At 35.8% G+C, this 22,705-nt stretch overlaps 2 protein-coding genes across 6 annotated transcripts in view; one reads left to right on the forward strand and one right to left on the reverse strand.

The window, feature by feature from the left end:
* Positions 1-22,705, forward strand: part of eml3 (EMAP like 3) — a 103,104-nt gene that overhangs the window by 2,885 nt on the left and 77,514 nt on the right. For 2 of the 3 annotated variants that reach the window (XM_005172201.6, XM_003198926.7), the window contains exon 1: positions 12,545-12,762. The exons of the other annotated variant lie outside the window; for it this stretch is intronic. In XM_005172201.6, the coding sequence (XP_005172258.2) occupies positions 12,738-12,762 (25 nt within the window). In that variant the 5' untranslated portion in view covers positions 12,545-12,737. Of the gene's footprint in view, positions 1-12,544; positions 12,763-22,705 lie in introns of those variants that run through there. 3 annotated transcript variants of the gene reach the window in all.
* Positions 1,777-12,225, reverse strand: ecsit (ECSIT signaling integrator). Of its 3 annotated transcripts, none has more exon segments than NM_001242938.1 (8): positions 1,777-2,298; positions 5,467-5,587; positions 6,137-6,285; positions 6,614-6,671; positions 9,175-9,398; positions 9,483-9,897; positions 10,313-10,503; positions 12,131-12,225. In NM_001242938.1, coding segments are annotated over 7 exon segments (1,359 nt in total). In that variant the 5' UTR covers positions 10,451-10,503; positions 12,131-12,225; the 3' UTR covers positions 1,777-2,044.

A 22,705-nucleotide genomic window follows, 5' to 3' on the forward strand; every position in this document is an offset into this window, starting at 1 on the left:
TTTAGGAAATAAGGGAAGTAAACATTAAATTAATTTTGCTTTGGTCTATCTAGTAAATCTTTTGCACCTTTTGTTTGGTTGTTTGTCATTTCAAACATGTTAAAGGGTCACAAAACACATTTTTTGAGATGTTGACAGTCATAGATCTGTCCCCCATGCTGCTAAAAAGACTATTAGGACAGATATTTTGAGCAATTTCGTTCTTCCAGTTTGAAAATAAATTTTGAAGCTACGTCACAGCGATGAGATCCTTGTGTAAATTCCAGTGTGAAGATTGGTTGCCTGTACCGGCAGTTACAAAGTGACGTCTTTGAGCTTTTATCGTTAGTTCAAGGGATAGACTTTGTTCGAACCATACAGGGCGCTCTATTGTTAATGAGGTGCAACTTCAATAATATGCATGATAGGCTTCAAAGACCCGTTACAGTGATCAGACGGCAGAGAGATGCCCCGTTGTGCTGCCAACCGTAATTTAAACAAGTGGAAGAAGAAGAATTGTTTGGAGACATGGGTCGTCAGTGTTGTGTTTATAAATGTGCCGCAACAAAGGTTTTGTTTTCAATTCCCCGCTATGAGAGCGCAGTTGGACTCATGTGTGGATTACAGTGGTCTGCTAACATGCATTTGTTTTACCCGAGAGCTTTTTGCATCTGGAAATGGTGAAATCCAGATTTGCCACTCCTCTCCTTTTAATAAAGACGCGGCTCCAGTTGGTGTTGGTTGTCTTGTCTCTACAGATTTAGTAATTGTGTGATCAGTGTTCTTTGTTTGTGTTTATTCAGAGGCAAAGTTAGATTGTATCATCAGCAGTACTCTTTAAATTTTTAAAGACATACCTTAATCTAAATGATTTAGTTACTACATTTACAGTATATTATTATCACTACAATATTATGGACTGAAAGATCCTCTGTAAACGCTGCTCTCCGAATGTAAACATAAACGCCTTAAACTAAAACCGTCATGTAGGATTTTCGCTGCATTTTGTGACTAGATAGTCTAACGTTATACACACACGGCTTTCTGACGATACCTACCGAGTGCATCTAAGTTACAGAGATATGCAGAGTTTTTTTTCCACCATACGCCGTGCGGTTTTCAAACATTCCATTAAACTACACTTTCCAGCAGTTCCTCGCATCCAGTATCTCATTTGTCACAGGGAGCATGCATAAAATGTTCCTGAATGAAAGTGAAAGTGCCAAATTGCACAAATTAAGAATTTGGCAATTAATTCAATTACTAATGTCCATTTAAAAACACTTTCTTTTTCCCCTGCATCTGCATGGTTTTCACAGGGAACAGAAACTCCCCTTTTCATGCAAATCCTTCCCTCTTTCGCCACTTCCACCTAAACAGAGCTGGACTCACCCACTTTCCTGACTTTTTCAAACTAGAGGTGTGAAAACACCCTGCGAAGACGGGGGGGTTTCATGGCCCTTTAATTAGCCTTGCATGCCTTTTAGCAATATATAATAAAATTAGGTTGTTCCTAAAACTAATACCTTAAAATGTCAACTAAAATTCTTATAATAAATAAATAATATATATATATGTGTGTGTGTGTGTACTGTATATGTGCGTGTATATATATATATATATATATATATATATATATATATATATATATATATGTGTGTGTGTGTGTGTGTGTGTGTGTGTATATGTATATATATATATATATATATATATATATATATATATATATATATATATATATATATATATATATATATATATATAAAATATTTATTTTAAATGTAAATAAAATGGCAATCAAAGTACTGATGAAATGTTTTATTGCACTACCAGATCAGTTTGTAATATACAGACACTTTGCATAATTTATACAGATCTCAAAAATAACGTGTAACTGACCAAACATCAGTCGGTATCTGGTTACTAACTGAAATGAGACAATACATAAAGTAAATTAAAAATATTTTGTTTAGATTAATGTACAGCTCCCAAAGTCTTCTAGATATTAAGTGAGATCTTCATAAACAGGCCATTCATTGACATGCCACAGTAGAACGCCAAACTTTCACTGTTTGACTCCTTGTGAGTGTCGAGGTTCCTCGTCATCCTCTATAATTTGATCCGTTTCAGACTCCTGCTCGGGTCTTTGATGATCATCTGTTGAGGTTTGCAGTTCTCTAGGTCCAGACTCCAGTCGAAACACTGTAGGAATCTGGCCCAATATGGGACAGGTCTCCTGAAGACCAGAAATCCACTGAGACAGAGTGGCTTGGTCACCCTGGCCGGCCATACACATAGCATAAACTGCCCCCTCTTCCACTGCAGAAACAAATCAGCAGAAATCATTGCTTAAAATTAGGTGATATGCAAACAATTCCATTAATAATCATATTAAGAGATTTATTAAGACTCCTCAGGTTTCACGGATGATTTATTATTCCATGCTGTGAATGCCATGTTTTTGTGTGTATTACTTTATATGCAAATGAGCTGCTTCTCCCCGCCCCCTTTCCAGAAGAGGGCCTTCACAGCTTGTGCCTCAGTTACTCTGACAACAACAAACAAAACATCTGTGCGGGTTTTAAAGTCCACATAAACCAAAAGCTGCAACCATTTTCTTTTGGTTTGTATCGTGCCAGTTCCTAAAGAAACTGAATATTAAATTAGAAAACAGCAGGCGTGGCTTGTTTTTTCTACTGCAAGCTGATTGGATATAGTAAAATAGGCTTTTTATTCAGAAAGATCTGGAAAAAGGTTTCGGGAGAGTTATTACAACCTAACAGACACCTCTCCTCACTATTTCTGTTTGTTGTCATGGTGCTGTTAACAGTTGAAGGGGCGTGGGTTAACGCCCCAACCACGCCCCTCCAACCAATACCCCAAACAGACATAATCTGAGAATTTATTTGAAAACAAAAAGGACGTGCATTTACAGATTTTAATTTTAGATTAATGACATGCACAGATGAATTGTTCACCACCAAATTAGCAATCTGAGCTAACTAAATCAATATGGTTAGTTTGATTTCATAAGTACTTTAAAGCCTTGCTGATTTAACTCTGTTACTAAGCACATAGATACAAAGTATGCACACAGAATTTGGCCTTCAGATGACTTGTTGCATAGAGTATTTTATTATTTTTTTTACATACACAAAAGGTTATGTAGTTTTAACACAATGTTGGTTGTGTCTGTGAATGTAAACAGTTGGGGAAGAAGCTGCATATGTGTCAGTCAGTATAATAGGTCTGTAAAACAGTGCTTCTTGGAATTAATAAATCGGGTCAGAATTGTTCCATATTATTAGATAATTACATTTTTTATAGATTTTGTAGATACACATATTAAACAGGTTCATAAATCAATAGAATACCATTTTAATATAAAGCATGTACAAATATATTAGCGTAATAGGAAAGAGGCCATTTACATGGCAACAAATCAAAGATGGGAAATATCTTCTGACCTTATTCTGCGCGTATGAGCAGGTGCAGCCAATTGAATCAAGAATAAGGTCAATATGTTTTGTGTATTTGTTTACATGACAACATTTTTTTAGGGACTGAAAGCACAGAAAAACAGGTTTCAACACAGAAGCGTTTAAAAAAGCTATCTTTGTTGTGATTCTGTAAACACCAGAAAACAAAAGTCTTAGTATATATAGAATGATATATATAGTATATAGCAATGGTCCTCAACCACCGGTACTGGTCCATGGATCAATTGGTACCGGGTCGCACAAGAAAGCATTCAGTATTTTCAATTTATTTATTATCTTAGTCTGATCGATCTTTTATTTTGAAAAATGACCGTATTCTTTCGCTTACTTCTCGGCCCAAATTTAACCCACAAGCAGCAAAATGAGTAAGAAACAGACGTTTTTGGAAAGTTTTTTTGCTAAAGGAAAAAGGCCCAGTGAAGGACCTGCAAACTGCCAAGAAATAGATCCACAACCCATTTACCAACAAATCAGGTGAATCCACTATGTCTGTGCAAGATCAACTACTGCAGATCGCAATTGACGGTGGCCTGTTAGCAGCCGTTCGCATATCGCATCTTATCTAGAGTTCACACAAGTTCGTTGTTTCCAATGGAGGTGTGCAGTTTGCACGCACAAGCAGCATGACGCACTTGCGCCTTCCAGACACACAATCGAATGAATTCTTCGAGCACACCTCGAGTCACGTGACAAGAATTGACCGATTGGCTTCAGCTTGTATGGAATATACACATTTCGGTAGACTAATTATCTCAGTCAAAAACAGAACACTCAAACACTGCAGTGCTTTGTAATCGTTTTCCATAAATAAAACTTGTATCAGAGTGGCAGCAATGTTTTTTCAGCTTGTCAATCCTCTGAGAAAATGGTTGATGGTCGCCTAGCAACCTACAACCTATGAAACACCGCTACACCCACCACCCACCCTTCCGGTCCGTGGTAAATTTGTCAAGCGTTGACCGGTCTGCAGTGGTAAAAAGGTTGAGGGCCCCTGGTGCAGTTGAAATGCTAATTATTAGCCTCCCTGAATTATTAGACCCCTTAAATTGGTTGCCCCCTGTTTATTTTTTTCCCCAATTTCTGTTTAACGGAGAGATTTCTTCAACACATTTCTAAACATAATAGCTTTTATAACTCATTTCTGATAACTGATCTATTTTATCTTTGCCATGATGAAAGTAAATAATATTTGACTAGATATTTTTAGGACACTTCTATACAGTTTAAAGCAGAGGTCATCAATCTCGATCCAGGAGGGCCGGTGTCCCTGCAGGGTTTAGCTCCAACTGGCCTCAACACACCGGCCTTCCAGGAACAAGTTTGGTGACCCCTGGCTTGAAGTGACATTTAAAGGCTTAACTAGGTTAATTAGGTTAACTAGGCAGGTTAGGGTAATTAGGCAAGTTATTGCATAACGATGGTTTGTTCTGTATACTATCGAAAAAATATATAGCTTAAAGGGGCTAATAATTGTGCCCTTAAAATGGTTTTAAAAAAATTTAAAACTGCTTTTATCCTAGCCGAAATAAAACAAATAAGAAAAAATATTATCAGACATACTATGAAAATTTCCTTGCTTTGTTAAACATCATTTGGAAAATATATAAAAAAAAAAAAAAATTACATGATAGATAAAGAGTACATGGTAGTATTGTTGCTTCTCTAGTGTATCCTACCACTTCATCTGCTATCCTATCACTTCAGTGCGGATTTACTACACATTACAACCAAAAGTGGAGACCCATCTTACACACACAGCAAATAACACACAAGTGCCTGTGCATTGTAAGTTCCCTACAGGTACGGTTTACCAACAAGGTGATAGCACAAACTACAGGCCTGGCGTACATAATACAGCATTTTTGCTGCTATGTAAAGATTGTGACATGAAGTGGAACTTTTTCAAAACGCAAGGGTAAAACGTTTGCATTTTTGGCTACATCATTGTCGTGTAAAGTTTAAGTTAATAAAGCAGTATGAGTCTCACCTTCATCTACATTGAAACTGTGATCGTCACCCATGTCTACATTCAGATCAAGCTCTACTCGCTGAGGGAAGAACAGACTCTGCTCTGGGCAGATCATCTCAGGGTCAATTTCTTCTTCAACCTGATGAAAAATCAGATGCTAAAACATAATCTGGAATGGAGATTTTTAAAGAATCAATTGATATTATTATTAAACATTGCAGTATTTATTAATTACTAGTCATTCCAAATTATTATTAAGGATTTAAATACAATCATGTTGCGTTGAAAATAGTTTTTACTGCATATAATATTTAAAAACAATCATGCACAATTTATTTGAAAATTGATTTCCTTTGAGACATTATTAATGCAAACACTGTCGATTGATGTTTTTCAATTAATTAGATCTATCTTGGCTGAATGTATATATATATATATATTTTTTTTTTATTATTATTTTTTTATCCAAATTGTTAAACTAAGTTTCCATAATTATATAAGGCAGTAAAAACTCTTTAGTTTTGATAATAATAATAATAAAAAGAAATAGTACTTTTACTTATTTGTAATCAAACAAATGCAGCATTAGGGACCATAAAGGGCTTGTTTCAAAAGAACATCAAATATATGTAAATAATAATATATTAAGCAAATGTATTAAATGCCATCAGTAGCCCGATGCCAGTACCTTTTCCTCAGGAGGTATAGGGTCTGCTCTGAGCAGGTAGTAATGAACACACTTTTGCCTGAGCCACAGTGGATATGGGCCTTCCACAAACACAGGCTTGCAGGGATTGTGTTTGGCCAGAAGAGAGCGCTGGTCTGGACTCTGGATACCTGATAACATGAAAGATGCGATAGGCTCTTTTTCGTGCTTATTTCTCCAAACAATATCCAGAAATTAAAAATTAGTGGCATCTAGTTACAAACATTCTTCAAAGTATATTTTTGAGGTTTTTAACAGAAAAACAAAAAAGTATTCATAATAACTTTAGGGCAAGCAAATTATGTTCATTTGAGCTTTTGTTTTGTTGGATTTAAATAATTATAACTTGTATTAAAAAGACCCAAAGCATTTTGTTGATAAACAAATGAGATCTTTCATATTTTCAGTGGTAGTTAAAAGACATGGAAAACATTTAATGGTTAGACCTACAGTACATACCAACAATATGAGGACGTGTGATCTCTTCTCCTGTCTCTGTGATGTCTGTTGACGGATACTGCAAAGAGTAAAAGATAATAAATCACATTTATCAGACTGAAAGCCTTTATTATTTCCTAACATTGTGAAATACACACTACCAATAAAAGAATGAGACCGATGAGATACTTTTTAGCAGGAGGCACTTTAAATACAAAATACACTACAGTGATTTATAATGTTACTTAAATAGAAATAAACACTGTTTTCAATTGGATAATAAGAATTGTTTCTTAAGAACTAAATCTGGGTATAACAATGATTTCTGAAGGATCTGGAATAATGGCTGCTGAATATTCAGCATTGCATCTGGGTTTCTGCAGGTTTCTTTACGATTTTAAAGACTATTATGAAAGAAATTTTAGACGTATACAGGGCTAAACACTTAGGATTTTTTCTATTGGCCTGGTTACGTCTGTAAATCCGCTTGTTAAGTGGTGACGTGTTTGTGACGTATGTATACTGTTTCAGGGTCCAAGCCGCCATTCATTTGAGTGGAGAAATCATTAGTTTTATTGCCATCACACATTAAAGTTAAGTTTATATAAAATCAGTGTACACAACAATCTCTGGGCTTGCTCCTTAACAAATACCAAAATGTTAACAATTTATAAACAATGAATCACTTTCTGGCCATCGGATTTTAGACATGGACATATATTGCGATCGTGATTTTCGAAAGCATTAAATCGCTTTGTAAATGTTTATTATTACCATTTCATGAGTCTCCCCATTCAGTTGAATAGAGCGCTTGGACCCGGAAGCCGCTTCACGTGACGTCACACTTAACAAGCGGATAATTTTTGTGTTAATGGAAGATCATGTAATGGATGTGTTGCTTTAGTTTTCTAAATTAGATTAGCAAATTTATTTTGGAGAATTTTCTGTAAAACATGTCTTAACAGCTGTTTTGAATTGCTTTTCTTTGCAATAAAAAAACTTAAATATAAAAAAAAAAGTTGTCATGTGTCGGCCCGATATGTAACCCCACACGGAATCTGCGCGCACGGAATTCTGCAGATTTTTAGCCCATCATTCATTCTGTTTATTTACTTGTGTAAATGTTTGTAAATTTAGATTTATTCAGTTTTAAAATTAATTTTGTTGACTAATATGAAAATATTTATACGATTTATTTACAATACACTTTGCAAATGAATATTTTCAGTCTTTTAGTCGATATATGAGAGTCTTGCTTTGTTTACTAAATAAGTAGATCAAGATGGATTTGCATTGTAAACATTAAATTCAAGTTTAAAAGGTATCACTTTTTATTGCATATTTTAAGCTTTTAGTGATGATACTCCCAAAATCATTCCGCATAAATCCGCAGATTTGTACAAAAATTTTGGGCAGAAATAGCAAAAAATGTCCGCAGGTTCCATCTGGCCCAACCGGTAAGTTAGAACAGGTACATTAAGACCTGTTTAAAATGATTTAAGACCTACAACACAATATTTCAGTGAATTTACAATTTTTTAATGCAAAAAATGTGCTTTTGAAATTTAAGACTTAAAATTACATTTTAAAATATATTTAAATATAATTCTTTAAATCAGAATAAAATAGAAAATTTATTTAAAATTGAAATAATATTTCCAGGGTTTCCACACTTCATGAAAGTACTTTCCTTTCAGACATATCGATTTAAGGCCTAGAAAGTACTTAAAAACAACATAGATGCTACTTCAAGACATTATAATGTTGGAGTTATCCACGGCGCGAGTGAACTTGGTACAAATGGGTACATTACAGATCTGGACTTTGGCTGCTGACAAAATCTCCTTGTTTATTGCACAAAGAAATGATCAGGATCCAGAATGATTGCCTTGCTTTGTATAATTGATATTTGATACTGTATTCTGTTTTTGTTTTTATGTTAACTTCTATTCATTGTAAAGCCCAGTTTCAAGAGACCGCAGGGGAGGGGGGTGTTTTTTTTTTAATTGATATGTTTCATTATATAGGTTTTTCAGCCTGTATGTTTTGTTAACAATTAATAATAAAAAAATATATAAATAAAAATAATAATAAAAACAACATAGATGCTGGAAATTGCTTGAATTGGATTTGAAATTAAATTTGTTTATGGTGTTATTTCAACAAGTGTAATGTGCTGATGTCAAAAAAAAAAAAAAAATATTTAATTAAATGTAACTCTTATACAATAATAACGACAAATAATGCACATTTTATCAATATTTTAGAAACTGCATTTAAACATGTTATTAAAATCTTTAAAAACGACCATTTAAAACAGTCAAAATGTGAGAAAGTTACTCTGTGATTTGTATATTTGTAATGTAAATATTTAGTGTAAGTGAAATGATAAGTACAATAAGGACTTTCATGGTGCTACATACGCTGTGGTAAGAATTACAAAGGTGCTTGATTTAAAATGAATGGTGCTCAGGCAAAAAAAAAATCTTGAATGTGGTGTTCATGGAAAAAGCGGGAACCCTGTATATAACTACACTGTACTATTAAATAAATGCAGCACTGCTGAGCTTAAATAAACATACCTGGTAGATTGTTATTTTAGCATCCAGATCAGCAGCAATCCGGGTAAGACAGAACTGAGCGAGGTCTACTGGATCACTGGGGAGCACATGTGGGACGGGGTAAGGGTTTGTGTGCTTGAATTTAGGAAACCAGTACATGATACGCTGGAACTTCCTTATGGGATGACTCTTCTCCCCAAAAATCTGAACCAATAAAACCTTGGTTTCTATGTTTGGCATAACACCTGGCAAAATAATAAAAATGAAGAGTTGTCAAATCAACAACACAATTTATTCAGTTTCTATTATCTCAAATCAAAAACACACACCATAATTCTCCATCTGCTCCAGCACCTGGACTCCGCACTCTTGCTGCCGCGGGTAGTGGTTGAACATCCTCTGTATGAAGTTTTGTGGCACAAACACCTCTTTTGGAAACACATCCAGGAGTTTGTTGTAAACGGTAACGTCACATTCTACACCGAATTCAGGCATCTTTTTCAGGGCGGCGTATATAAACTCCACATGCCCTCGTCGCCGAATGTCCTTGCTTTTGAAAACATCCACCACCCTGTTAAATTCGACTTTGGTTTTTGAGTCTCCAGCAGCTCGGTCAAAAATATCATCATGTGTGACTAAAGTTTTGTCTTTATGATGCGTCTCATCTTCAACTAATTTTTCAATGTCTGTCCGATTTTGACGGTCCGTGGAACACACTGCACTGCGATGGAATGGCCTCAGGAGCTAAAACAAACAAACAAACAAACAAACAAACAAACAAACAAACAAACAAACAAACAAACAGAGGAGTTAAAGGGACAGTTCACTCAAAAATTAAATTCCGTCATTATTTTCTCACCCTTCACTTGTTCCAAACATTTCTTTCTTCTATTGAACACAAAGAAGATATTTTGAAGAATGCTTAAAACCTGTAACCATTGACTTCCATACTATTTTAGTTCCTACTATAGAGATCAATGGTAACCGGTTTTCAGCATTCTTCAAAATATCTTCTTTTGTGTTTAAGATTTTAAAGAAACTTATCAAGTTTGTAAACACTGAGTAAATAGTAGGTACATTTTCATTTTTGAGGGAACTATCCCTTTAATGCAGGCACCCATGATCTCAAATCCATCATTATTCAGAAGTAAACATGTACCTGGACGTAGATGTGCTGTGATCCAGGGGTTTGCAGATGTGCTCGGCCAGGCAGGATCACTTGCCGTACAGGTGTCCCCAAAAAATGGGAAAGGCACCTGACGCACTGCAACCGTAGCAGATGATGAGAGGCGCTCATGATGACGACATCACAAATCACTTCAGATCAATTACAGCTGTATTGAAATGAGCCTAAAAAGGAACAGCAGAAAGTATTAGAATATTTAACTCTTTGTGACAATGTATCTTAAAGTAATTAGAAATAACTTAATAACTACTTGGAAGTTCTCTGTTTCTCGAGAGTTTGTCATGATATACTGTTATGTTAAAGGGATGGTTCATTCAAAACTGTAAATCTGTCATTTCTTCACTCTTCACTTGTTCCAAAGTGGTTTGAATTGGACTTGAACACAAAGGAAGATCTTTGAAGAAAGCTGAAAACCTGTTCCTACTATAGAGGTCAGTGGTGACAGGTTTTCCAACTATAAAAGTTAATCGTGACAGGATTTCCTACTATAGAAGTCAATGGTGACAGGTTTTACAACTATAGAGGTCAATGGTGACAGGTTTTACTACTATAGAGGTCAATGGTGACAGGTTTTACTACTATAGAAGTCAATGGTGACAGGTTTTACAACTATAGAGGTCAATGGTGACAGGTTTTACTACTATAGAAATCAATGGTGACAGGTTTTACTACTATAGATGTCAATGGTGACAGGTTTTTCTGCTATAGAAGTCAATGGTGACAGGTTCTCCTACTATAGAAGTCAATGGTGACAGGTTTTCCTTCTATAGAAGTCAATGGGGACAGGTTTTCCTACTATAGAGGTCAATGGTGACAGGTTTTACTACTATAGAGGTCAATGGTGACAGGTTTTACTACTATAGATGTCAATGGTGACAGGTTTTCCTGCTATAGAAGTCAATGGTGACAGGTTCTCCTACTATAGAAGTCAATGGTGACAGGTTTTCCTTCTATAGAAGTCAATGGGGACAGGTTTTCCTACAATAGAAATCAATAGTGATAGGTTTTACTACTATAGAAGTCAATGGTGAAAGGTTTTCCTACTATAGAAGTCAATGGTGACAGGTTTTCCTACTATAGAAGTCAATGGGGACAGGTTTTCCTACTATAGAAGTCAATGGGGACAGGTTTTCCTACTATAGAAGTCAATGGTGAAAGGTTTTCCTACTTTAGAAGTCAATGGGGACAGGGTTTCCTACTATAGAAAATGGTGATAGGTTTTCCTACTATAGAAGTCAATAGTGAAATGTTTTCCAACTATACAAGTAAAAAGTGAATGGTTTTCCTATGATAGAAGTTAATTAAGTCAATGGAGACAGGTTTCAAGCTTTCTTCAAAATATTGCTTTTTAAATTATACTTTATTCTACTGAATTTCTTCCCCATTTCAAATAAAAATTCAATTTGGAACATAAAGAAATTGGATTTTCAAGTGGTCTCAATATTTATTAATAGAGGTATATCTGAATGATTCAATTTAAATCTATTAAAATTAATGATCATCACGTTATTGTGAAATCTATCTATCTATCTATCTATCTATCTATCTATCTATCTATCTATCTATCTATCTATCTATCTATCTATCTATCTATCTATCTATCTATCTATCTATCTATCTATCTATCCTGGAAATTCAATGCCAAACAAGTGTAATGCATAATTATATAATACAACAATCACATTATGTATGGCTTTCGCATTTGGATTTTAGCATATTTATAATTGTCCGATATAAAAAGAGACCATAAATTACAAAACATGCGTAAATAATACTTTAAAACGTACTCACGATCCCTGAATTGACTCGGATCATTTTGCTGTCAAGTCTCCTTCAAACACGCACCGGCGAGTTTCCTGGTGCGCCATCCACAAAATTCCCCCTGAAACACTAGAAAGACGCATTCTCTCACATATTGGTTCCTATGTTATTCAATCCATCAACACTAGGTGGCAGAGATGTATCAAGTAAAAAAAACTCCCATCTGCAGCTGTCAAAGTTTTGTTTTTAGTTTGCTTTAAGCGGGGTTTTGGGAGAGGGAACGGAACAGCAGCGGATTAGCGCGATTTATTTCAGTTTCGCTTCGCCTGGGGAGAAGGATGAATTAGAAATCAACGTTTTTCACACGGACGCGGTTTCTGGAGTGAATCCAGGTTTTGAGCTGCACTTGCCTCCTCATGCGAAAGACAGATTCACTCTGTGCTCATTTCCTGGATTCGTGATTTCAGAGTTACAGCAACTTCTGCAATCCTCTCAGCGGCTCAGTGTTTATTGTGCGCGAGGGTCCCGCAAACACAAGGCAATGCTGCAGCTCACAGCACACACTGCCTTTCTGCCAATGGGACATACTCATATAATTCCACAATTGTGAAATCTGCAAGGAGTGTTTGATTTAGTCATGGATGGATCTACGAACAGTCTTGGTGAGTTGATAAATACTGTCACTTACTCTGTTTATGTCTTCGTAACATAAATATAAACGAGATCTTTTGTTTTTAACGTTTGTTGTTAAACCAACTTTTGTTTTTTTAGTTTGTTGTTGAGTTAACTAGTTCAGCAAAACACTTTGAACATAACGTTACCATTTCTGAGTTTGTTAAAATGCGAATGAAACAACGCTCGCCACTGTTGACATTTAAATATGCGGTTAAAACGGTTGAAACTAAACTAAACCGTAATTAAGTTTACTTTATTTAACGAATATAGACTTTTTATATGTATATTTAGTTGTTTTATTGTATATGAAGCGTGTGTGTGTAAGTGCAGGGTGTAACAGTTACTGACACTGTATCTCAAGCTTCCCTCATAGAAAAAACACCATGGTAACAGAGTTTCCGACAACGGTTACTGTAATTATTGTATTATTGCGTTCACGATTGTTTGATTTGAGCTATAAGAGTAGCTTAAGCAAGTCTAAACTTGATTGTTGGTCTCGTAATGTGGCCAGACAGGCTGGTGTTTAGTTGGGAGCTCTGGCTAACTGAAATGTGTCTTAAAAAAATCAGAAAACAGGCCTGACCAGCGTAAGAATGCATGCAATACTTCTTAAACCACTGGCTTTAGCTAAATTAAACACTAATTCTGATAGCTTATTATATACTGTAAAACCCAACAGTCAACTGTATCAAATTAAATGAGTGTAGTTAACTCAAAATTTATTTAAAAAAATTATTTCTACTCAATTAAAAAGAGTTTTAAACTCTCGGTAATGTGTTAATTAAGTACCTCATTACTTAAACTTAAAAAGAGTAAGTTCACAGTACTCATAAAGATTACTTTTTTTTTTTACTCAAATGGTTTGTAGCAGTCAGTGTCCCCAAACTGTTTAAGCTGCCTTAACTTACTGTGTTTATAGTAGTCAATTGGTTTGAGTTCTCTTTAATTATTTGATTTTTACCGTGCTCAAATTTCTTTGTTTACTCAAATGTATTAAGTTCATAGTACTCGGATTAGTTTTTATCTTTAATGGTTTGTTGCGTTCGGTTTACTCAAATGGTTTGAGTTACCTCAACTTTTTGGGTTTTACAGTGTATTAAAAGGCAGTGTGTGTATTATAGTAATAAAACTTCAACTTTTTTGGTAGTAGTTTGGTAATACATGCTTCAGTGAATCAAGTTTATAAATGTATTTAACTTACATCTGAGTTATTAATAAAATGTATACGTTTTTAGTGTTTTAAGGGATATTCAATGACTATTTTAGACGTTATTGTAGGTCAAACTATACAAATCATGTGTCTAATTTTTCTTTTTTAGGCTACATGCAGATAAAAACACCTATTTTACAAGAAAAGTGTTTTGTAAATACTTAAGATGTCTATCAGTGCTCTAGAACTGCCAGTTTCAGACTGATATGATATTTTCCTAGCATTGTTTGGTGCATTATGCATTCATAATGGTATCCATCGTTATATGTATAATATTTATATTATACCTTTTTAACTTTTAATATTTAAGATCAGAGATCTCCCCCCCCCCCATACCTTTGTTTTGATGTCCTCCAGAGGGGGATCAAGCGTTAATTAGTGGGGTCAATCCCCCCAAAACACTAAGAGGCTCATTTGAATGTATTCAATATTTCACACTAATTGTAGAAACTATGGATTTTTGTGAAAAGCTGTTATTTTTATTGCTTTTTATAGTGTTTTGTGCAAACTTTTGCACTGTTGGGTTTGGATTTGTTCTACATTTTGCTGGGATGTTGTTGCTTTAATGACACACCTACACCTACAACAACAACAACAACAACAGCTGCAGTTCATTGCATCATTTCTATCAACAGAAAACAACAGAAAAAGAAAATTCTCACTTCCTCTGTTGGCCTGATGGCTGTTTCTTATCTTACTTTGATTGTTTCTGAAATAGTATGGCAAGCCGCTTTAACAGTTATTTGTTAGAACTGACTAGTATCTTGATTGTTTTTATTTTTTTAGGTCTATAATAGTTTTATTTTTAAATAATTTATGAGACCATGCAGGCTCGTAGCCAGTCTGGTGAAAGGAGTGGTTCTTTTTTCTCAAAAAGTGGAGTTATCAGCAGTTATTTTCCATTTAATTATGAGATTTAAATACTGCATTTTAGTGCCATTTTTAAGCACTATTTTTAGTAGGAATAGCTTGTCGGATAGTCATCATAACCAAATTTTTTGATGTACCAAAAAATTTAGAATAAAGAAATGTAGAAAAAAGACCTATTTTTAAATTTATTACATCATATATCATTAAGAATAAAAGGAAATCTGTTAAAGTTTTCAACTAAAAACTGTTGCCTATTGTCATTTATTAGGCAAATAACAAACTGGCCAGCACATTCAACTGAATTTTGCTATTTTAACAAAAATAATAAAAATATTTTTAATGAAAGTTACTTGTAAAATTTTTTATTTTTTTTAATTTAAAAACAATACAGTAGCGAAAGAAGACTTCTCTTACAGTGTGTCAGATTGTATATTTTCTTGCACAGCTGGATGTTGGACTTATGACACATATTTGTTAGAATTGGCCAAAACTGATTAGCTGAAGTCCCACCGAAGCGGCAGCCAACAGAGGAGTCTGCTTGGTCTTAAAGCCTTCTCCGATGGGTTATTTTTTACTATTTATGATGTAATTGCAGTCAAAATAGGACAGATGAGCTTATTATGGCACAAATTCTGGACCTTTGTCAGTAAGGGGTGGGTCTTCCGAACCATTCAAACCCCTCCTGTCTACTGGCCTGCCCTGTTACAGTATCTAACCTAATACTTGCTAGTAGGGCTGCACAATATGAGCATTGATATCGCAATGTGTGCGCCCGCAATAGTCACATCGCAAGATATGCAATGTTGAGTTGTGATTATAGATGACCAGAAACCACAGGTCAAAAACACAAAAGATTTGTGGAGGCGCTGCAGGATTGAACTATAATAGAGTAAAAGTTTTTCAGCTGCATGCGTTTTTAGGGTCTGTTGTACATGCCAACTATTGATTGGAAAGTCTATATAGTTAGGTTTAAAGAGAAATTTTGATTCTGGGATTTTAAAACATGCTTCTAATAACATCCGGTATCTATGTCCCGTGAAGAGCTTTAAATTGTTTATTTTTTCTTTTTTATTGCTTGAACTGACAATACAAAAAATTCAGAACGAAGTCCATGGGATCACAGACAGATCTTTAAAAAAAGGTAAATAATATACATAGTCATAAGAAAAACAATAATCACAAAAGCATACAAATAACATTAGACGGAGAGAGAGAGATATAAAATAAGAAATAAAATATTTTTAAAAATAATAATAATAGTATTGATAATAATAATAAAATAACAATAATAACAATTAAAAAATTACTAGTTTTTATCACAGCTCTGCCAGTGAGAGTGGATGAGCTCAAGCACATCAAATGAAAAGCATCATAAGGGGGGCGGGGCATGGCAGATTCTAGAGAGCATTTGATTGGTCAAGATTTGATGAGAAACTGAAGTATGAGGGGGCGAAAAAAAAATCGTTAATACATTCAGACGGAAGTGAATTAAATGCAAATTTTTGTCACTGTTTTAGAGCACACTAGCTAAGATATTCTTAAAACTGAACTATCTCACTATCCTGAAACTAACATCTAAATTTTTTTACAGGACCTTTAAGTTGTTTCTATAGCAAACAATATAAATATTAAATGTGTGTTCACATCACATTTGTAGTAATTCAGTTTCCTAGGTTTGTTTGGTTAGAACAAAAAAAAAGATGCATTTAGTCCAATTTTAGTTGAATTTGTCTTTTTAAAGAGCAAACCTAAAGATACAAAACAAACCTAAAGATACAAAAAGAAAAAGCAGCCTTTATGGGACCTCTGAAAAATGGCAGCACTCACACTTATTTAAAATTAACTGCACTTACAAAACTGCAGAATTGGTTTAAATCAAGCCTATCTATCATAAAAAGTAACAATCAGTCAAACTGAAAAACATACCCATTGCTATTAGATTGCTTTTTTAGACTTTTAACACAAAGTGTATGAAAATATATACTATTTATAAAAAAAGCAATGTTTAAATTGTACCGTAGCTTGTTTGTTGTTTAGACGGCATTGTTAGTTATAACAGTGTTGTCGTCGTGTGTGATATTGCTTGCAGTGTAGGTTTTCAGTGCTAAATGGATGTCTGTAGCGGTGACACCACATGTGCTTTTGTTTTGTTTACTGTCTGTTAGCATGCTGGGCCAGCGGTAAGCAGTAAATGTCATGGAGGAAGCCCTCTGGCATCATGCTTTTACCACAGATGCTTAATTTCTCCCAGCTTGTCTTTTTGTGATGGGCTTTCTGTCTATCTCGTATGCCTCAAAGACAAGAAGTTCATGATGATTGCCAAAAATAGCAGAGAATTGATTGGTGCAATTACAGTGATTGACAAGTTGACAGTGTGTCATAGTGTCTGGCTTATGGTTTAATAGCATGGTGGAAGCATTTTTTTGTTTGTTAGTCTGTAAATTTAAAATAAAGAGCATAGAACTTAAATCTGACGTTACATAAACATTCAACCCAGGCTCACTCTGAAAATGTAGTCCCGTGGATGTTTCTGGAGACCGTGAAATACGTCCCGGGAGGTACATATGGCTGCATTTAATTTTTTTTAAGCGAACGCTATGGGGCGGTATGACGCTGTTCCCATTCGCGCTCACCGGCTGACCGTTTACCTCCGCGTGGAGGGCTTTTCTGCCGCAACCAGTTTGTCCGGTCAGCTCATCGTGTATGTCTGCAGACTTCAGATGCAGAGAGGAAGAGTTGACCACGGCCACCGGGTTCGAGTCCGAGGAAGAGCTGTTCCAGAAATCAGGTAAGACAAATTAGAATCTAAAAAATAAAGTGAACGAGTTCAAAACAGGGTGAGAACGTGGTGAAATCCGAAAACGTGGTTAAAAAAACAGACGAGGGCTTTTCTTTTTCTAGACGGCTTTTCTAAGTTGTTTCTCGGTTTAGGGAAGTGAGTGGGCGAGCGGGTCAATCGGTAAAACTAGTTACGTTCAGGGAAGGAGGAGGGTGGGTCAGCCGATTGGGCGGTCGCACAGTCAATCATTCAGTCAGTCAGACAGCGGCCTCTGGTGGGTTCACGCGAGAACAGCGCGAGCGCGAATGGCACTCGCGAGAGAGATTCGAGATATAAAAAAGCGCACACAACGGCCTCTCGCGGATTCGCGAAACAAAAACTGCAAAAATACGTACCTCCCGGGACGTATTTCGCAGTCTCCAGAAACGTCCACGGGACTATGTTTTCAGAATGAGCCTGGGTTGTATACATTACATGATAATGTGTTTCCAGTAGAATTTGTTTAAAGCTTTTATATATATGATTGTAAATAGTTTTATATAGGTTTCTAAGGCCCTGTCCTCAGGAATATTGGTATTTTGTAAAATGCAGTGTTTTTCTATGAGGTTTGGCCTATCGTTCACATGAAAACGCAGTAGGTTATCAGGTGACCAAAAATAAAACTTTCTGAAAACTCTGGCCAGGGTGAGGTTTTTCCAAAACTCCAGTTACAGTGCGGTCGTATGACCACAAAACTGAGTTTTACATCATAACATGTGGTAGTGATGTCGGCACAAGTAGCTGCTCGAGGAGACTGCTCTTTAAAGGGTTTTAAAACCCTTTTCAAACTGTATCGTTTAGACCTGTATAATTTTTTTATATTAAATGTAATGCAGTTTAGCTACTTGTGGATGTTTTCGTGAGCCAGCTGTGGTAGCTTGGCAACAGAGTCGTGGCGTCAACACACAGAATCTGTCAGCACGGTTGTTTAACCATGCCAAAAATTTTGGGCTGAGAACGGTTTGTAATCGTGCTGCGCCATTCTGGGCTCAGTGGAGAAACAACCGTAACCGTACCAAAGTGTTCTTAGAACCGTTTGGCACGATAGTGGAAAAGAGGCTAATGTGTTAGTGGGACAGTACAGTAGGCTACAAGTGTGTGTCAAACATTTTGGTGAACTACATTTATTTGGGTTGGTTATATGTTTGAAAGAAATAGAAAATGTTCACTTTAGCGATGGCGAGGATTCATTTAAATGGCACAAGATGCCATCTGACAAAGATACCTCGCAGGAGTTTTTTTCTTTCCCATTTAATGGCATTTTTTAAATAATCAGTCAAGGAGGTGGTGCTGATCGACAGCAGTATTAGTTCAAAGATGTTAAAAGCAAGTAAAACAGATGAAAACTACCGTTTCAAAGCTGTCTAATTGTGAATCATTTATAGGTATTAACTGCCGACCGGAAGTTCTTAGCATTCTCCTTGCACATACACGGAAAGCATAATGGGTAATTTTGTGTTCTAAGAAAAAGGTCTATACTTGTCAACATTGGGATATAAAAATACGGGATACACCCCCAACAGCCGTTACAAATATGTGGAGGAAATTTGCTTCAAATGATAGCATACATAACAAACATTAAAAAAGAAAAAAGAAAATTCAATATTAGCCTATTAAAATCTATTTGCTGGTCATATCAGTGTTATCGTACGTGTTAAAGGTTTAAAAGGTTGGTCATTTTTTTTTACTTTAATTAATTAATTAATTAATTTAATTTATTTTAATTCAGCGATTCTTCCGCGTATCACTAGAAGAAATCCTGCGTACCACTAGTGGTATGTGTACCACAGTTTGAAAACCACTACTCTAAATGAAAGATAACATTGGATTATTTTAACAATAATCAATATGTGTCATCTTCCGCTCTAAGCACAACTAATGCATTATGGATGGAAATGGTTTCTCTGACTGCAGGAACTTTATTTTTCATTGCTGATAATACTGATACATTATGCTAGTTTCCCAGGAAATTATGACCTTATGCTCTTGTTCACATGGAATGGAAATAGTGTTGCATTCACAGACATTCAAAGCAATAATTCAATTTAATGTATACATAAAAGCTGCAACTTTGGATGAAAACATAGCCAGTGATACTAAAATAACACCGCAATGTCCAGTTTGTTAGATGGTTTTAAATAGTCTTGGGTTTGGAAGATGTCAAGTACATGAATTAATCCTTCTTGCTAGTCTTTATGAATGTTTAGTTTTTGAGATGAGAGACAAAACAAAGTTTCTTTTATAACTAACGTTCTCAACACAAACAGATCTGAATAGGCTTGGATGAAAATTTGGAATGAATCCGTCTCATTTGTTTCTGTTTATCCTGTAGTGTCAAATAAACGTAGCTGACGAAATTGTTTGGAGAAACACAATAAAACCTGCCAGCTAGTTTCTTCAAATAAACCACCAAGGGTTTTGTATCAGGCTCCTTTTCACATTGTGGGAGGTGAGAATTGTTATGCTTGAGAAGTGTGTGAGTAAGAATGAAGATGCAGGGGCGGACAGTGCCGTACAGGAAGCCCCGTCGTACCCATGAACGGTGCGACGCAGTGCTGACAGGAAAGAGCGCAGAGAAAGGTGGGCGAGCTGAAGAGTAGAAGTATCACACAGGGCTTATAATACTTTCGTTTATCATATCAAGGCTCAAAGTGAAAACATGCCTGCTCAAATTAGAATTTGATTAATATCATGCTTTCTGGTTGGACAGATTTACGCCAAGGTTTGTTGAAATTGCTGCATAATCAATGATTGGCAAATGTTGCACAGGCTTGGTTCAGCTAAACTGTTTTGCATGGAGCATATGGTTTTGTAAACCACGGATGAAATGTAGTCTCTCATGAGTGTGTGATTTATTTTTAGAGTTTTATTTATTTTAACATCTTTAGTTTATTTGGGCTTGCAGATGTATGCACTTTTACTCTGGAATCACGATCACTCTATGAATGAACATTTCATGGCATTACTCAGAGCTGTTCGATTTGGACCATGTCTACATGAACACAGGTATTTTCAAAACTGCACTCTCAGAAATAAAGGGACAAAATCTCTCACAAAAGGTACATTTTTGGTCCTAACACGTGATTAAAGGAAAATTACATATGTTTACCTCATTAGGCCTGTCACAATAAACAATATATAGACACATCGACATAACCTCAATCATTTTTGGTGATGCAATATGTATCATCCATACATAAAAACAAATTCTAGCAACATTTTAGCTGATTGCAGAACATGTCAGTGTCAGTATGGTTAAAAAAAGCACTACTTTTTAGTGTAAATTACTATAGTAGATTTTCATGTGGGTGCCTGACAACTGAAAATACATCTGAAAGCAGATATCGCGGCTTCTGTTACTTTTTACCTTGCACTTTGTTGTTAATATTTATCATTAATATTTACTATTATTAGTCTATTACGATGTTAAAATTCATTAACTCATTGTCTTATCGGTCCCTTTATTAATCTGGGGTCGCCACAGCGGAATGAACCTCCAACTTATCCAGCATATGTTTTACACAGCGTATACCCTTCCAGCTGCAACCCATCACTGGGAAACACCTATACGCTCTCATTCACACTCATACACTATGGACAATTTAAAACCGGACTATGGAAACCGGAGCACCCGGAGGAAACCCATGTGAACACAGGGAGAACATGCAAACTTCACGCAGAAACGCTAACTGGCCAGCCGAGGCTCAAACCAGTGTCCTTCTTGCTGTGATATCTTCTTTTGATTTGCATGTCTTTTTAAAAATGTCTCAATCTTGCCGAGTAGGCTTGACAAATCTTCTGATCTGCTTAATAAAGTTGAAAGTACATAAAACTTTCATTTTTATGAGATACACCTTTGGCTAGTTTCAGGTTGGACCATTTCTGCAGTCATAATTGCCTTAATTCAGTGCCATAGATTCATCAAAGTGCTAGAAAAGTGCTACAGACATGATAGCATCACATAGTTGCTGCAGATTTGTTGACTGCACGTCCATGATGGAAATCTCCTGTTTCAGCACTTCCTAAAGGTGCCCTGTTGGATTGAGATCTGGTGTGGTTAGACATGAGATGATAACCAGTTTCAAGGTTTACAGTGGTTTCGGAAAAGTCAAGGTTTTAAAACCGCTGGATTCTGGAATTATCTGCTATATCATTCCAAAGGTATATGTAAAGTTTTTCTAATGTGTTTTTTTATGTGTTGTAAAGAAATCTGTGCTTTTAAAACTATTAAAGACAGCAGATTAATGATTTGTTTGATTTATTTGGTCTGACAAGTTTACTGTTCCAAAATATTTCCTAAAATAAAACATATTGTGTTCAAGTTGTTGTTCATGTTCAAATTTAGTTTTTTTTTACTCAGACATTTAAAAAGGCCCATGCCTAGGTGTGGTTACTGTGGAGGCCATTTAAAGGGTTAGTTCACCCAAAAATTTAAATTCTGTTATTAATTACTCTTCCCTCATCTTGTTCCAATGTCCTTAGACAAGTTAAGATACTTTAGATCGGTGGTCCCCAACTCTTTTACCACCGCAGACCAATGCTTGACAGTTTTACCGTTGACCGGGCGGTTGCTAGGCAACCATCAACCGTTTTCGGTGACAAGCTGACAAAACATTGCTGCCACTCTGATACAAGTTTTATTTATGGAGAAAATTACAAAGCACTACAGTGTTTGGGTGTTCTGTGTTTGCCTGAGATAATTAGTCTACTGAAATGAGTGTATTCTATACAAGCTGAAGCTGATTGGTCAGTTCTTGTCAAGTGACTAAGCAAGCCGCGCACCTCTGTTGTAAATAACGAACTTGCGCGAACGCTAGAAAAGTTGTGATATGCGAACAACCCCTAAAAGTCCGCCGTCATTTGCGATCTCCAGCAGTTGATCTTCTTCTTGCACAGACATGCTGGATTCGCATGATTTATTGACAAATGGGTTGTGGATCTATTGCTTGGCAGTTGGTGGGTCCTTCATTGGGCCTTGTCCTCCTCACAAAGAAACGTTCCAAAGACGTCTGTTTTCTACTCATTTTGCTGC

The sequence above is a fragment of the Danio rerio genome, chromosome 7 (assembly GCF_049306965.1).
Source record: "Danio rerio strain Tuebingen ecotype United States chromosome 7, GRCz12tu, whole genome shotgun sequence".
In the NCBI taxonomy this organism is placed as follows: Eukaryota; Metazoa; Chordata; class Actinopteri; order Cypriniformes; family Danionidae; genus Danio; species Danio rerio.

What these genes read in the sequence shown, in the direction of transcription:
- ecsit (XM_009302997.5), bottom strand. Translation starts at nt 10,450, where the DNA reads ATGAGCGCCTCTCATCATCTGCTACGGTTGCAGTGCGTCAGGTGCCTT. An exon ending in GGAGCAGATGGAGAATTATG is followed by an intron (nt 9,399 to 9,482) that starts GTGTGTGTTTTT and finishes TTATTTTGCCAG; the next exon opens with GTGTTATGCCAAACATAGAA. An exon ending in CAGTTTCAATGTAGATGAAG is followed by an intron (nt 2,299 to 5,466) that starts GTGAGACTCATA and finishes TTGTTTCTGCAG; the next exon opens with TGGAAGAGGGGGCAGTTTAT.